Here is a 16,577-nt window from a genome sequence, read left to right as displayed (position 1 = left end):
AACGTCAGTTAAAATTATAGGTTGTTGACCCATTTTAGTGACTGTTGGATATAGGAGATTAAGTGGAAACTGGAAATGATAGGAGCTAACAGCAGAGAACTTGGTTAAGAATAGTAAAAATGGTTTGTTCATCCTGCCCAGGTAAAGCTTATCTTTCAGAGAGCTTTCCAGCATCTAAGAGTAATAGGCATAGAAGCTACAAGGATTCTACTTCTTGATGCTTTCCCTGTGTCTTCAGTCACTTACATGATTGTATTTTTCAATTTAAACCTTATTCCAAGTGGTAATTGTGGTCTCCGTGCTTACGAATTTTTACTTCTGCAGAATATTGGTATTTTTCCTCTAAAAATAACTCCATAAAGAATTTATCACTTGGGAGTTTTTTCTTGAATGTACAAGGGCTGTAGCAACTGTGTTTATTTAAAATAAAAAGTACCCTAGGGCCACTATCCTAGGTTTTTAAACTTCTTACTAGTGTATCAGAATAATCTGGAGGGATTTTAAAACAGATTGTTGAATATCACACCCGTACTTCTGATTTAGTAACTCTGGAGTGAGACCGGAGAGTCTGCATTTCTAACAAGTTCCAGTTGTTGCTGAAACTGCCGGTCCTGAAAACATTCTTGAGAGCCAGTGCCATGCAGTATTGATCACACAAAAATCTAATCTGAGTGAACATTAAGTTGCTTGTAATTCAACAGAGTTATACCTACTGAATGGGTACCAACAATGATCATTTAATTTAGTATTTTTAATTTATTTTCATAGATTGGAGCATATGATCAACAAATATGGGAAAAATCTGTTGAACAGAGGGAAATCAAGGTAACAAGTTTATTTCATTTTGTGTATTCTTTGAATTGAATATTAACCATATTTTATTTAATATCTTTCCATATACCTTTTAAGGTAAATTAATATTACTTACTATATCCAAACTTTTCAATAAAGAGGTAAAATCTTTGTGATGGCATATTCATATGTCTTTACCTCTGACAATTTTTCTTTTTTTTTGCTTTTTAGCAACTTTCTGTTCTTTTAAAATTTTATTTCTAATGATTATTTTTTGTCAGCTTTCTTCCCCTTTCACTTGTCACCTTATACTTCTAGTTTACTTTTCCTCCCTTTTGATGCTGTCATTGCTCTGTACAGTTTATTAAACTGGTAAGTGTTTCAGGATTTTCCCCGCCTGAGTGGTCCTCTGCAAGTGCTGCTCTGCTTCATTGAGATCTGCTTTTTGGTGCTACTAACAGAATGACTTGGGTGCAAAGAGAATCGCTGAACAGTTAGTCGTTTTTTAAAAAGACTTTAGGAAAATAAAGCATTAATTAAAATGTCTTGTAGTAGGTAGTTTCTTCTTCAACATGTAATCATTTATGCTGATAAGACAAACTCAGGCTACCTTGCTAGCATGGAAACTATTTTTTAACTAAATTTGTTCTGTTTCTCAGCAATCACATCTTTTTGGTAATAAGATTTATAGTTTTCATTTGTGTAGATAATACTAATCAGTGTGTTCCTGCACGAGCTAAATTTAATATTGGCCCAGAGAATGTTACTTTAGTTGCTTGACAGTTTCTATTGTACAGAAAGGTTTATATTAAGTTGAAAACCATTATCTAAAATTACTTAAAAATCTGTTAGAAAAATCACAGTGTTTAGACAACTTAGTCACCTGTAATAAAGAGCAAGATTAGTTGCCACTTGTCAGTTTTAATCTTTGAACTATTTTCTTGAAGAAATAATAGAGTTAACAAAGTTGCATAACACGTAGTAACACCTACTATGTGTTAAATACAGGATTAAATCGGGAAAAAAGATAAAATGGATTATAATTTTGTAGATGAGATACATAATTACAAGTGAGATCAGTTCAATTAAGAGAGGTATGTTTAGGTCTCTATTTGGGAGCAAAGAGGGGAAGCAGCCCTGGGGAGGTTAGGAAAGACTTCACTCAGAGCAAGTGACTCAGGAGCTGAGTTTGACAGACATTAGGGAGAATGAGGAAGACATTCTAGGCAGAATGAAGAGCATATGGAAAAATGCATAAAGGAAGGAAGTAGCATGACTGACTGAGGAATCCTCAAGGGACTTGATGGGTAATAGGTTGGATGGAAAAGGAGATTAGGGTGATTAGAAGTAAAACTAGAAAGGAAAATGGAGGTCAGATCATGAAGGGGCTTCACTGCTTTACCCAAGAATCTAGACATAATCTGGAAAACAATGAGGGAGACATTGAAGGATTTTAAGCAGAAAAAAGTTACCTGATTAAATTTCTATTTTAACAACTTCACTAAGTCAGGACTAAGTATGATGGTAAATACTAGAAAAAGAGCAGATATAGAATTCTGTTTTAGAAATATCCTGATGGTACTTAGGAGTGAGTTTTGGGAGTTTTCAGTATGTAAAATGTGTATATATAGGTACATGTGGCTGTTCTATATATTATATATTATGCACATTATACAGACACAGCTGTAGAAGTGAGTGGATTTACGTTGAATGAGGAGAGAAAAAGGCTGAGAGAATGAAACACTGGGAAATAACATTGAATGAATAGGTGAAGGAAGAGATGTAAGGGGAGGAGGAAAGAGAAGTGGGAGCTCTATGAGACAGTAGTCTGGTGAGAAGAGTTGGAATAGTCAAGCAAACAGAGCAGCAGAGTAGTCTGGTAAGGCCTTAAAATCACTTACGCTCTCTGACAGTCTGTAACTTGTTGGACAGGGAATATTAAGTACCTTGAGAGGTTGTGTTACCAATTGGTACAAATAAATTTTAATATATAGGTAAATTTACAAATAAGGAATCTATGAGGATTGACTGTATATAAAATTATCATGGCTATATCAGCAACCCTGACCCTTTCTTTCTCTTATTTTTGTGTCTGTGGGTAGTTTGCAACTTCAGATGGACAGGCTGTTTGAAGGGGTTCAAGAATTAATTACATCTTGATTTCAGGGTGCATTTTTGGTTTAAACATCTCAGTTAATTCTGAGCTCAAATGCTGTCCACTTCTTTGTTTTACATGCAAATAGTACTTGATCAGATTTTTAATTTAGGGGGTCGTTGATACTTAAATTAGAATGAAACAAGGGATTTTTTGCATTTACTTGGTTAATTGAACCAACAGTAAGCAAATCTAAACACTGTGTCATCTCTCAGTTCTTGGGTCCCAAGGAGTTTAGCCTAAGCTCTTCCAGTTCTTAACATCCTGGTCTTCAGTGTAATTTATCTTTTGATAGTTTTTTTCATTGATTTTGATCTCCACCCCTGCTCTAACTCTGTACACTATGGCAGAAACTTAATCTTAGTGTTTAGTAATTTCAAGTTTAAACTAATTCAATTCATGGTTCCTGCTTTCCCCCTTCTCCTCCTACTGGGCATGGCATCTAAGTTCTGAGGTGATGAGGTGGCATTGTGGTCTGGTTAGTGGTTGGCATGTGAACATCGTGGCAACCTTGAGGTGTGCATCATCCTCTCTGGGTCTCAGCTGATACCACCCCTACATGGTGGCATCTGCTAAAAAGTCTGCATCCCTGTCTGTCCTCAGCCTGTGACCCACTGCTTTCTGCAACAATGCCCCCAGAATCACACTTAAGGGCCCTTCCAGGGCCCTTCAGGGCCACTGCTCTCCCAGCCAACCTCAACACTTTCCTGTGCAAAACTGGGGCAAACACAGTCTTGTGTACCATCTTAGGCTGTACATCCAAATTGATTCGTAGCAATAGTCTATGTTTTAGAATTATACTTTTAGTAATAAACAGGCCTCAAATGTTACAGACATCCCTAAACTTACAATTTTGGAAAGTAAAACAGTTTATTACAATACTATACTTGTGTTCCATTTCCAACAAATATATAACCTGTTAATTTTTGTCTATTATATTACTCAGTTTTTTTTTTTTAATGAAATCTTTAGGGGTGATTCTTTGCTATTCTGGATTTTAAAAGTGTATGTATATAGAATTCCAGTACTACCTTTTTACTAAGTTGTAATTGGCGCATATAACACTGTATTAGTTTCAGGTGTACAACATAATGATTCATTATTTGTATATATTAAGAAGTGATCACCATAGTAAGTCTAGTTTAAATATTTTCCCCATACATGGTTACAAAAGTATTTTTTCTTGTCATGAGGACTTTAAAGATCTACGGTCTTATCAACACAACTTTTAATATATTACAGGGGTTAAGGAATAAACCAAAGAAAACAGCACATGTAAAACCAGACCTCATAGATGTCGATCTTGTAAGAGGTGAGCCTTGAGTAAATAAATGCTTAATACAATTAGAAATTGACCTTAAAGAAACAGAATTCAAAATGGGTTAAATACATATGTTTGTAGAAATAAAAGCAATGTGAGCCTAAATGAAGGCAGAAATAGTTTAAAAAGAGAGAATGGAGCATTTAAATATTATTGACTAGTCTTTTCTCCCACCAAAAATCATTCCAAGAACTAATAAATGTAAAAGAAAAGCAGCTTATATTTGCCTAGCAAACTATAAGGCTTGTTATAAAAATTCCTAACTGGAACTGATATTTGAACATTGTCTTCTATTAATAAAATATATGGGAGAAATTTTGCTGTTATTTCAGTTAAAAATGGTTTATTTTTTCAAAGTATCTGAATTAATATGATAGCACGAGTAATGTTTTTAAAAGTATCCCCTACCCAAAATTGGACATTTGCCACTCATAGTATAGTACCAAGTGAAATTACACATTTTACTGTTCTTCGCATGTTGAATTTTTTTCTGTAAGGGAATTAAAGAATAACAAGTGTTCTCTGTCATTTTACTTTTTCAGGGTCTGCATTTGCTAAGGCAAAACCTGAAAGTCCATGGACTTCTCTGACTAGAAAGGGAATTGTTCGAGTTGTATTTTTTCCCTTTTTCTTCCGGTGGTGGTTACAAGTAACATCAAAAGTCATCTTTTTCTGGCTTCTTGTCCTTTATCTTCTTCAAGGTATAATTAAGTGATAGAAATGCATTTTGCTTTTAACTTCAGTGTGTTTTATTCTTAGGGTTACTAAGGCTTTTTTTTTAAAACACGCTAATTACTACTGAGTGTGAAAATACACACTTACTATGATATTTAATAAGTTTGGTATTAAAAAATAGAGGAAACAAAACAATTGTTTTCCAGTGTAATTTTATAAAAATCTGAATCTATGGGTGGCTAAAGAAAAATACAAGTTGAGAGCATTTTTAAAAATTACAAAGTCTCTTCAAAACGTATCCCCACACATACATACACACCAGTCTTTTTATATAGCCTTAATTAATTTTTTCTTTCTCAGCTATGTGTATTTTCCTCTTGACCACTGTGTCCTGAGACTGTCCTCATTCTGTATTGAAATTCAGTGTACCATGTACTGTTCTAAGTGCTTTTCACAGATGCTCGTTTAATCCTCATCACACCCCAGTGAGTATAGTTACTGTTATTATGCCTAGCTTATAGACATGGGACCTGAAGGGCCTTAGGGCACTAAGTGTGGCAGAGCCCAGGTTCAAGTCTAAACTGTCTGACCTCAGAACCACATGCTTAACAACTCTGTGACGCTGCCTCCCAGCACAGCAGCATTCCAGTGCACAGTCATAGCAGCAGTGTGCAGTGCAGAATACACAGCGCTCTAGAGCGTTTGGAGTCTAAAGGAAGAAACCACTCACATTCCATCACTCTAACAAAGGAACGATTTTAATTTGGTTGGTACCCTTTCAGTCTTTTTAATGTCTTACTTTTTAAGAAACACAATTATAATCTTGAATGATTATTTAAATATTTCTTAACAAACTCTAAGTAAAAGGTAGTATCTTTTAAGTAAATGAAAGTACAATAAAAACTAAAAACTTTTATTTAAGTAAAGGTGTTTCTTTTAAGCCAGGGTATAATCTTCTATACATAAAAGGGAGTGAGCTTGTAGTTAGCCTCTAACGCTTTCTAGTAGTTTACCTAAAGGAGAAAACTTTATTCTAAAGTGGACAGAAATTGCAGTTGCTTATTAGAGTAATAATTAGTGAATACCATTCATTGTAACCACTGCATTATATTGTCCTTTTTTGGTATTGTTGCTTTCAAGTATTTGAAGGCAAACAAGTGTTTAATGTAACTAGAAGTTCACATATTGTGGCTGAAATTCACTTACTTGCCTAAGTTAAATAGCTGTCAGGTAAGGCATGAAAAAGATAATTTTTCAGTTCCAAACAAATTTAACATTGTTAGTGTTCATAAGTGTTGAACACTGAACACTCTCCTAGTAAAACTTAGTTTTAAAAGTGACTTAACTTGCTTCAAGTCACACAGCCAGTGACAAAGTCATGGTAGGCCCCTAATGACCTTCAGCAGTCCACTGGTGCCTTTAGAAACTACTCTGTGCCTTTGTCTCCTTGGGTGCAGTGCTCTGAGTTATGTCTTCATTCTCTGTCCCACCTTCATCTCCTGAAAAGTAGAAAGAAGCCTGTGCAGTCAGACTTGATTTTATGTAACTACATACAATTTTTCACTTTAATTACATGCATTTTAAGTATCTTAACTATTTATCCTCAGCTCCATCCCTGCTTCTTGTTTGTAGCATTTCTCACCGAGATTACTGCCAAGAGCCCTAATGTCTTTTACCTTCTATCCATTATCTTTTTAAATTACAAGTCAAAGAAGCCACTTAAGTTCTAAATCTCCTCCTAATTATCATTGCCTTCAAAGTAAAAGGCAAGATTTCGATCAGTCTCTTGTTGAATTTTCCCCCAGTGTTAACCAGACTAAATTGACTGCTGTTACTTAAACATTGTCTTTTTTTTTTTTTTTTTTTTTTTGGCCTATATACTGTTGGGTCTGCTACTCTCTTGGCCTGGTTAACCCTTTTCCCTGTTATTTACTTAGTTACCTACTTGTTCTCAGAGTTAGGGAAACTTGGAGAGTTAGGCATCTGAATCCCTTCATTGCCCTCCAATTTAACTACATCTCTTTGCTTTGTATCATAGATACTCTATTAGTCTACTCAGGCTGCTGTAATAGAATATCACAGACTGAGTGGCTTAAACAGCAGAAATTCATTTTTTCCCAGTTCTGGGGGCTAGAAGTCCCAGATCGAGGTGCCACCAGGGTTGGTATCTGTTGTAGGTTTCTCTTCCTGACTTGAAGATGGTTACCTTCTCACTTTTATTCTGTGCATGAGCGGGGAGAGAGCTCTGTTATCTCTTCCTCTTGTGAGGACACTGGTCCTTTTGGATTAAGGCCCCACTCTTACGATTTCATTCAAACTTTATTACATCCTATAGGCCCTGTCTGTAAAGATAGTCATATTGGGGGTGAGGACTTCAATATATGGAGTAGGTGGGCACAAATTCAGTCCACTACAGGTACTTTAATTGCTTCTTTATATGTTACAGGTATTTTAATTGTTTCTTTGTATGTTCCTCTAAACTGAGGAGGGTGTCTGTGATCTTACCAGGAATACCTTTAGATTTATATGCGTCTAGTTTTCACTGCAGGAAGGTGTGTACTTTAAAGACTATGTTGGGTGTTACCCTGTTCCAAGAGTTTATTTCTGAATAGCGTGGTTAGCTAGTGTCAAACAATAAAATAGTCTGAAGGAGCTTGTTTGGAGTAACTTTTAACTCATTTAAATTTAAATTATAATCTGTCAAGAAGCAATGTCAGAACGATTTTTAAAGTTGTGAGGAAGTAACTATCAGATCTATAATTGAATGTATTTTCTTTCCCTCTTTGTAGTTGCCGCAATAGTATTATTCTGTTCCGCTTCCAGCCCGCATAACATACCTCTGACGGAAGTGGTTGGGCCAATATGGCTGATGCTGCTCCTGGGAACTGTGCACTGCCAGATCGTCTCAACAAGGACACCCAAACCTCCGCCAAGTGCAGGGGGTAAAAGAAGAAGGTACTGTCTATTAAAAGTGATCTTTTTGTAGGTTTCTATCATTTGAATCCAGGATTGTTCTTGACTTTGAATAAAATGTTAATCTTGTGAACTTGTTCTTTCAAAGAAATTAGTGAGATTCAGAAGCAGCTACTGAAATTTTAGTTTCTGTTACTTTATTCAAAGCCATTTTAAGACCACATACCTGTTTCTGGTTATTTTCTTTCTTGAAGCTTATTATTAAGGCACTTCATTTCAATGTAGGGAATATATGTTAGCTGAATTTGCTAATAATTTCTGCTATTTACAAAATCTTGTACTTACAAGATGTTTTGGCAAAAACAAAAGTCAAAAAAAAAGTTCACTTAACTATTAAATGCTATTTGAAGCTTTTAATATTGCCCCTTGATTAAGTAAACTTTGCAGTCTCATTGTTCACTTAGCACAATGGAATTCTATTTTTTTTTAACTTTTTTTTTTAACATTCTATTTTTTATGTTTTATTTCTTTATTATTGTATTATTTAATTATTTTGTTTTGGCAGTGGCAGGGGGAGAGGTAATTAGGTTTATTTATTTTTAGAGGAGGTACTGGGGATAGAACCCAGGACTTCATGTGTGCAAAGCATGCAATCTACCACTTGAGCTATACCCTCCTCCCAATGATTTTTTTTTTAACTTTTTTTTTTTTTAATTAATGGAATTCTATTTTAAGGGTCTTTGGGAGCAATTCCTTTTTTGGGTACTGTTACTAAGACATTGTGACATTTGCAGTTTTCGTATATTGAGATTTAAACCTTTTTTTGGGAAAAGATAATACCTAAATTAGATAAATAGCACTGCTAATCATTTAGATTATAATTCTCTCCAATCTAAATTTTCTTCTTTCTTCATCTGCATGTAAGTGACATTCAAATAGGGAAGGGATGCTTTTGTAGGTATCTGTTCAGTGCCATCCTTACAACCCTAATGTCCACTGACCTGTCAGTATGAGCAAGGAACAATACCATTTATAAAATTGGTCTTGAATGTGTACTTAATATTTGGATTAACTTTTATCCAGCAATCTGAATTTTACTATGTATTAAAGTTCCTGTGTTTATGTTTACCAAAATTTTGAATACACTACCGAGAAAGTGGTTGTTAAAATTTTAAAACTACCTTCTGCTCTTAATCTCTTCTAATGAAGGAAATTAAGAAAAGCAGCCCATTTGGAAGTACATAGGGAAGGAGATGGCTCTAGTACCACTGATAACACACAGGAGGGAGGAGTTCAGAGTCATGCTGCAACCGCCTCTTACAGCGTTGGCACAGTCTTCAGAGATCTCTGGCATGCTGCTTTCTTTTTATCAGGGTTTGTATTTATTCAAGACTTTATATGGCATAGAAGTGCACTATCCCTTTTCTGAAACTTAGTCTCAGGTAATGAATACTAATGACTTTAAATATGACAGCCCTATTATGGATTTTATTTTGATAAATTATAATGCTATAGATAATGGAAAAATAGAGACCATAAAGGTTACCTTGGGATTTATGTAAATACATCTATATGAGAATGAATATATAACATCAAAGTATATTTAGTTAGGATTTCTTGATCTTTGTTTCTTCTGTGATTTTTCAAGTACTATTTTATTTTTATCAGTATTGTAGGTCAAATTGGCTTTATTAATATGCCATATGAGTTGTATGATGTTTTTAATCTCTGCCTCAATTATGTAAAACTTTCTGAAACAAAACATACAGGCATTGTTATTTAAAAGAATAAAATGGATACTGTAATACAAAGTTCTGTTTTTGTACATTGGGCTTTTTTATATAGTTTGTACCACAATAAAGATTTACCAAAACTGATGAAAGTTGTTAATACATCAAGAAAAGGGATATTGCAAGTAACTATTTTCAGTCACTTTTGTTAATATTAACAAAATCACACATATCAATGTGTGATTATGCTCTTATGATAAAGTTTATCATGCATTATGCAATTAAGCAGTTCTATCCTGGGCATGTTTTAATTGATTGTAATTTGGGGCGAAATTTTCCAAAGTTTTAGTTGTTTTGCAGTAACATGTCAGTAAGTTCATTCCCTGACTCTTCCAACCAACTAGTTTTCTTCCAGAGAAGATACAGTTTTTGTTTTGTTTTTAACTTGGATTGGATTCAGTCTCTATCTCTCTTGGTTAGTCTTTTTTTTTTCTATACATATAAAAATAGCTATACTTTCTGACAGTAAGGATATGATAGTTTTATCACTGCAAAGTCAATTTCTTAAACATTTCTCAAGACTTTTTGTTAAGCAGTTATAAATAGCATACTGGATATGTTTTGCTTTGGGGGATCACTTAATTGTTTTGGTTGTTTAAAAGTGATATTGTGTTATATAGTATTCAGAATCCTCCAAAATTAGTAGGTTAGTGCCTTTGGATTTCTACCATGTTTCTCTATTCAAATGAGTTTCAGACTTTAATTTTCCTCTCTTTGAACTGTAGCATGACTTTGATTGATGCTATGGTGGCTAAATCCCTTTGGATTTATTCTTTTTAATCATGACAACTATAATCTAAGTGTTTTTAAAGATGCACTATTTTCAACTGTTTCATTTGGGGACTGGTTTGCCAACATATGAATGAGACTTTTAAATATTAGTTACGAAGTAATCTTAATTTTAGAAGTTCTGCACTGAGTTCTGAAATCTTGATGATGTCTTGGTCTTTTAGGCTCTGATAAGTCAGAAAGGACTTAAACTGAAATATCAACTAAGACTTAAAATTGTGATGATAATAAGTTAAAAGGCTGGGTACTTACATTAAGGTATCTGAATTAACGTAATTGATGGGAAAATAAATTCATAGCCACACAAATATCTAAGCTTTGTGTTTGATGTCTTGATAATTTTCTAGATGTTAGAAGGAAAACTAGTGTTTTTAACATCCTGTGATAAATGGGGAAAGGCCCATTTATCATATCTAAGTACATTCCATTCTCAAAATAAAACTAGTCCTTTTAGAATTAGGCATAGTATTTCTCATTTGAAGAAATTAGGAATTACTGTGAAAGAACTCTGTGAACCTGAGAGAACAAAGCCAAAGAAAGTATCAAGTAAAAAAGATGCAGAAATCAACTGTATTTCCTAAGAATTTAGCACTTTAATTTTAGTGAAGTATATATTGTCTTAAATTAGCATGATTACAGTTGCTACGGAAGAAATTGAACAGGAAGAATTACATGTAGATAGTATATGTTTTCAGCATAATACCTGTTTCAAAATTCAGATAGATACTAGGTTTTCTTTCATGTCCTTTAGGATTCATTTGACCATCACAATGTCACTAAAACATAGTCAATAGGAATTATGGTCATTTTTGAGTAGAAAAAGTAATGTTTATAAACTGACTTGGTGAATTAGAGACAGATACCAGAATTAAATCAGGCCACATGTTAACTCATATGCTTGATTTACCTAATCTTGAAGATTTCTGACCCCTTTAGCTTCCGTATTTACTGTTTTTAAGATACTGAAGTAAAAGTTAAAGATTTATTAAGTTGATTTTCTTCATGTAATGGAGTATACTGCGTAAGTTAAAGTGTGCAATCCCACCAGAAATTTTTGGTACAAGGATTAAAATTTGGTTTTTGCTGACTGTAGTTTAAATAGTACAGTCATTTAAACTATAAACTGGGTGAAGCTCTGTTGCCTGTCTTCCACAGACAAGGATGAAGACAATGTAAATGCTGGTATATCCCTGATTTTTAAGGATATTTTGTGGCCACAACTAATAACTCATTAAATTTGCTAGAATCACTGTATTTTAGAGTTGGACTGGTCCTAGAAAGATTACAGGTACTGTAAATAAACTTAATTTGGTACACATCTCTCAAACTTACGTTTTGTAGAGGATACCTAGAGAAATGTAGGGTCCCAAAAGTCTTTGAAGAGCTATGTTAGCATGTAATCAAGGTGTGTGTGTAACTTCAGATAGCAGTGATAGTTACATATAGGCCCCTGTGTCATTTTCTTACTATACCTGAGATTTCATGCATTCTGATTCTCTGACCTCCCCTCCCCCTTAATTCCTAGCCTTGCAGAAATGAGAGCAGGACCAGAAATTTCATACTATGTTCTAGAATAAGAGTTATCTGCTACTGTTAAATTTCCCTTGCTACTCTCTAATGTTTTTTAGTACTGAAAGGGTGCTCTTCAGTTGCTCTATTTATATACCTCTGAATATTTTTTTTAACATTTTTTATTGATTTATAATCATTTTACAATGTTGTGTCAAATTCCAGTGTTCAGCACAATTTTTCAGTTATTCATGGACATATACACACTCATTGTCACATTTTTTTCTCTGTAAGTTAGCATAACATTTTGTGTATATTTCCCTGTGCTATACAGTGTAGTCTGTTCTACAATTTTGAAATCCCAGTCTATCCCTTCCCACCCTCCACCCCCCTGGTAACCACAAGTCTGTATTCTCTGTCTGTGAGTCTATTTCTGTCCTTTATTTACGCTTTGTTTTTGTTTGTTTGTTTGTTTTTGTTTTTGTTTTTTAGATTCCACATTTGAGTGATCTCATATGGTATTTTTCTTTCTCTTTCTGGCTTACTTCACTTAGAATGACATTCTCCAGGAGCATCCATGTTGCTGCAAATGGCATTATGTTGTCGGTTTTTATGGCTGAGTAGTATTCCATTGTATAAATATACCACCTCTTCTTTATCCAGTCACCTGTTGATGGACATTTAGGCTGTTTCCATGTTTTGGCTATTGTAAATAGTGCTGCTATGAACATTGGGGTGCAGGTGTCATCCTGAAGTAGATTTCCTTCTGGATACAAGCCCAGGAGTGGGATTCCTGGGTCATATGGTAAATCTATTCCTAGTCTTTTGAGGAATCTCCACACTGTTTTCCATAGTGGCTGCACCAAACTGCATTCCCACCAGCAGTGTTGGAGGGTTCCCCTTTCTCCACAGCCTCTCCAGCATTTGTCATTTGTGGATTTTTGAATGACGGCCATTCTGACTGGTGTGAGGTGATACCTCATTGTAGTTTTGATTTGCATTTCTCTGATAATTAGTGATATTGAGCATTTTTTCATGTGCTTTTTGATCATTTGTATGTCTTCCTTGGAGAATTGCTTGTTTAGGTCTTCTGCCCATTTTTGGATTGGGTTGTTTATTTTTTTCTTATTGAGTCGTATGAGCTGCTTACATATTCTGGAGATCAAGCCTTTGTCGGTTTCACTTGCAAAAATTTTCTCCCATTCCGTAGGTTTTCTTCTTGTTTTATTTCTGGTTTCCTTTGCTGTGCAGAAGCTTGTAAGTTTCATTAGGTCCCATTTGTTTATTCTTGCTTTTATTTCTTCTAGGAGAAAATTTTTTAAATGTATGTCAGATAATGTTTTGCCTATGTTTTCCTCTAGGAGGTTTATTGTATCTTGTCTTATGTTTAAGTCTTTGATCCATTTTGAGTTGATTTTTGTATATGGTGTAAGGGAGTGTTCTAGCTTCATTGTTTTACATGCTGCTGTCCAGTTTTCCCAACACCATTTGCTGAAGAGACTATCTTTATTCCAATGTATATTCTTGCCTCCTTTGTCAAAGATGAGTTGACCAAAAGTTTGTGGGTTCATTTCTGGGCTCTCTATTCTGTTCCATTGGTCTATATGTCTGTTTTGGTACCAATACCATGCTGTCTTGATGACTGTAGCTCTATAGTATTGTCTGAAGTCTGGGAGAGTTATTCCTCCAGCCTCTTTCTTTCTCTTCAGTAATGGTTTGGCAATTCTAGGTCTTTGATAGTTCCATATGAATTTTATTATGATTTTTTCTAGTTCTGTGAAATATGTCCTGGGTAATTGGATAGGGATTGCATTAAATCTGTAGATTGCCTTGGGCAGTGTGACCATTTTAACAATATTGATTCTTCCAATCCAAGAGCATGGAATATCTTTCCATTTTTTAAAGCCTTCTTTAATTTCCTTCATCAATGGTTTATAGTTTTCTGTGTATAATTCTTTCACCTCCTTGGTTAGATTTATTCCCAGATATTTTATTACTTTGGGTGCTATTTTAAAGGGGATTGTTTCTTTACTTTCTTCTTCTGTTGATTTATCGTTAGTGTAAAGAAATGCAACTGATTTTTGAACGTTAATTTTGTAACCTGCTACCTTGCTGAATTCTTCAACCAGCTCTAGTAGCTTTTGTGTGGAACTTTTAGGGTTTTCTATATATAGTAGCATGTCATCGGCATATAATGACACTTTTACCTCTTCTTTTCCAATTTGGATCCCTTTTATTTCTTTCTCTTGCCTGACTGCTGTGGCTAGGACTACCAGGACTATGTTGAATAGGAGTGGTGATAGTGGGCATCCTTGTCTTGTCCCAGATTTTAGTGGGAAGCTTTTGAGTTTTTCACCGTTGAGTACTATGCTGGCTGTAGGTTTGTCATATATAGCTTTTATTATGTTGAGATATGTTCCCTCTATACCCACTTTGGCGAGAGTTTTTATCATAAATGGGTGTTGAATTTTATCAAATGCTTTTTCTGCATCGATTGAGATGATCATGTGGTTTTTGTCCTTTCTCTTGTTGATGTGATGTATTACACTGATTGATTTGCGTATGTTGAACCAGCCTCGTGTCCCTGGGATGAACCCCACTTGGTCATGATGTATAATCTTTTTTATGTGTTGTTGGATTCTATTTGCTAAAATTTTGGTGAGGATTTTGGCGTCTATGTTCATCAGTGATATTGGCCTATAATTCTCTTTTTTTGTAGTGTCTTTGCCTGGTTTTGGTATCAGGGTGATGGTGGCTTCATAGAATGAGTTTGGGAGTATTCCCTTCTTTTCAATCGTCTGGAAGAGTTTGAGAAGGACTGGTATGAGTTCTTCTTTGTATGTTTGGTAGAATTCCCCGGTGAAGCCGTCCGGTCCTGGACTTTTATTTGTAGGGAGGTTTTTAATTGCTATTTCTATTTCCTTTCTAGTGATCGGATTGTTCAAGTGTTCAGATTCTTCTTGATTCAGTTTTGGTGGACAGTATGTTTCCAGAAACTTATCCATCTCCTCTAGGTTATCCAGTTTGGTTCCATATAGTTTTTCATAATATTCTCGTATGATATTCTGTATTTCTATTTTGTTTGTTGTAATTTCTCCATTTTCCTTTCTTATTTTGCTAATTTGTGCTCTCTCTTTTTTCTTTGTGAGTTTGGCCAGAGGTTTGTCGATTTTATTTACTTTTTCAAAAAACCAGCTTTTGGTTTGGTTGATTTTTTCTATGGTCTTGTTAATCTCTATTGTATTTAATTCCTCTCTGATCTTTATTATTTCCTTCCTTCTGCTGCTTTTTGGGGCTTTTTGTTCTTTTTCTAATTCATTCAGGTGGTGGGTTAAATTGTTTATTTGAGATTGTTCTTCTTTTTTGAGGAAGGCCTGTATCGCTATAAACTTCCCTCTTAGCACTGCCTTTGCTGTGTCCCATAGGTTTTGAGTGGTTGTGCTTTCATTATCATTTGTCTCAAGGTATTTTTTAATTTCAGCTTTGATTTCCTCATTGATCCATTGTTTTTTCAATAACATATTGTTTAATCTCTATGCTTTCCTTTTTTTCTACTTTGTTTCTCTGTTGTTGATTTCCAGTTTCATGGCATTGTGGTCATTAAAGATGCTTGAGATAATTTCTATCTTCTTGAAATTGTTGAGGTTTCTTTTGTGCCCAAGTACATGATCGATCCTGGAAAATGTTCCATGTGCACTTGAAAAGAATGTATATCCTATTTTGGGGGGGTGTAATGCTCTGAAAATATCCACCAAATCTAGTTTTTCTATTGTAGTATTTAATTTCTCTGTTGCCTTGTTTATTTTCTGTCTGGAAGATCTGTCTAGTGATGTTAATGCAGTGTTAAAATCTCCAACTATGATTGTATTCCCATCAATATCCCCCTTTATCTCTGTTAGTAATTCTTGTATGTACTTAGGTGCTCCTATATTGGGTGCATATATATTAACGAGTGTAATATCCTCATCTTGTATCACTCCTTTAATCATTATAAAATGTCCTTCTTTATCTTTCTTTATGGCCTTTGTTTTAAAGTCTATTTTGTCTGAATTCAGTACTGCAACACCTGCTTTTTTGGCTTTTCCATTTGCATGGAATATCCTTTTCCATCCTTTCACTCTCAATCTATATGTGTCCTTCTCCCTAAAGTGGGTCTCTTGTATGCAGCATATTGAAGGTTCTTGCTTTATTATCCAGTCTGCCACTCTGTGTCTTTTGACTGGAGCATTTAGTCCATTAACATTTACAGTAATTAATGATAGATGTGTGTTTATTGCCATTTTGAACTTATCTTTGCAGTTGAATTGGTATATCCTCTTTGTTCCTTTCTTCTTCCTTTTGTGGTTTGGTAATTTTCCTTTGTATTATCATGGATTTTATTTAATTTTTGTGACTCCTTTGTAAATTTTTGGCTTGTGGTTACCCTTTTTTGTAAATCTATCAACCCATTACTATAACTGTTTTTATTAAACTGATAGTAAGATAATCTCAAACCCATCCTACTGTTAAAAAAATTTAAAAAAGAAAGAAAAAAATATTCTATATTTCCCTGCCTCCCTCTCCCACTCTCAGTAATTTGTATGTCTTCTTTCATAATTTCATGTTTACTTTATTTGTAATTCATGAGTTATCA

The 16,577-nt window shown here is 34.5% G+C and overlaps 1 protein-coding gene across 15 annotated transcripts in view; it reads left to right on the top strand.

Annotated features, from left to right (window-relative positions):
- The window catches only part of PHTF2 (putative homeodomain transcription factor 2), a 175,812-nt gene that overhangs the window by 52,052 nt on the left and 107,183 nt on the right, over positions 1-16,577 (top strand). For 14 of the 15 annotated variants that reach the window (XM_074367579.1, XM_074367580.1, XM_074367591.1 and 11 more), the window contains exons 3-7: positions 769-825; positions 4,190-4,259; positions 4,811-4,969; positions 7,733-7,898; positions 9,066-9,230. In XM_074367579.1, the coding sequence (XP_074223680.1) occupies positions 769-825; positions 4,190-4,259; positions 4,811-4,969; positions 7,733-7,898; positions 9,066-9,230 (617 nt within the window). The remainder of the gene's footprint in view (positions 1-768; positions 826-4,189; positions 4,260-4,810; positions 4,970-7,732; positions 7,899-9,065; positions 9,231-16,577) is intronic. The other variant, XM_074367590.1, reaches the window with a different exon arrangement.

Source organism: Camelus bactrianus, chromosome 7, assembly GCF_048773025.1.
Source record: "Camelus bactrianus isolate YW-2024 breed Bactrian camel chromosome 7, ASM4877302v1, whole genome shotgun sequence".
In the NCBI taxonomy this organism is placed as follows: domain Eukaryota; kingdom Metazoa; phylum Chordata; class Mammalia; order Artiodactyla; family Camelidae; genus Camelus; species Camelus bactrianus.
This window is presented reverse-complemented; position numbering and strand designations above follow the sequence as displayed.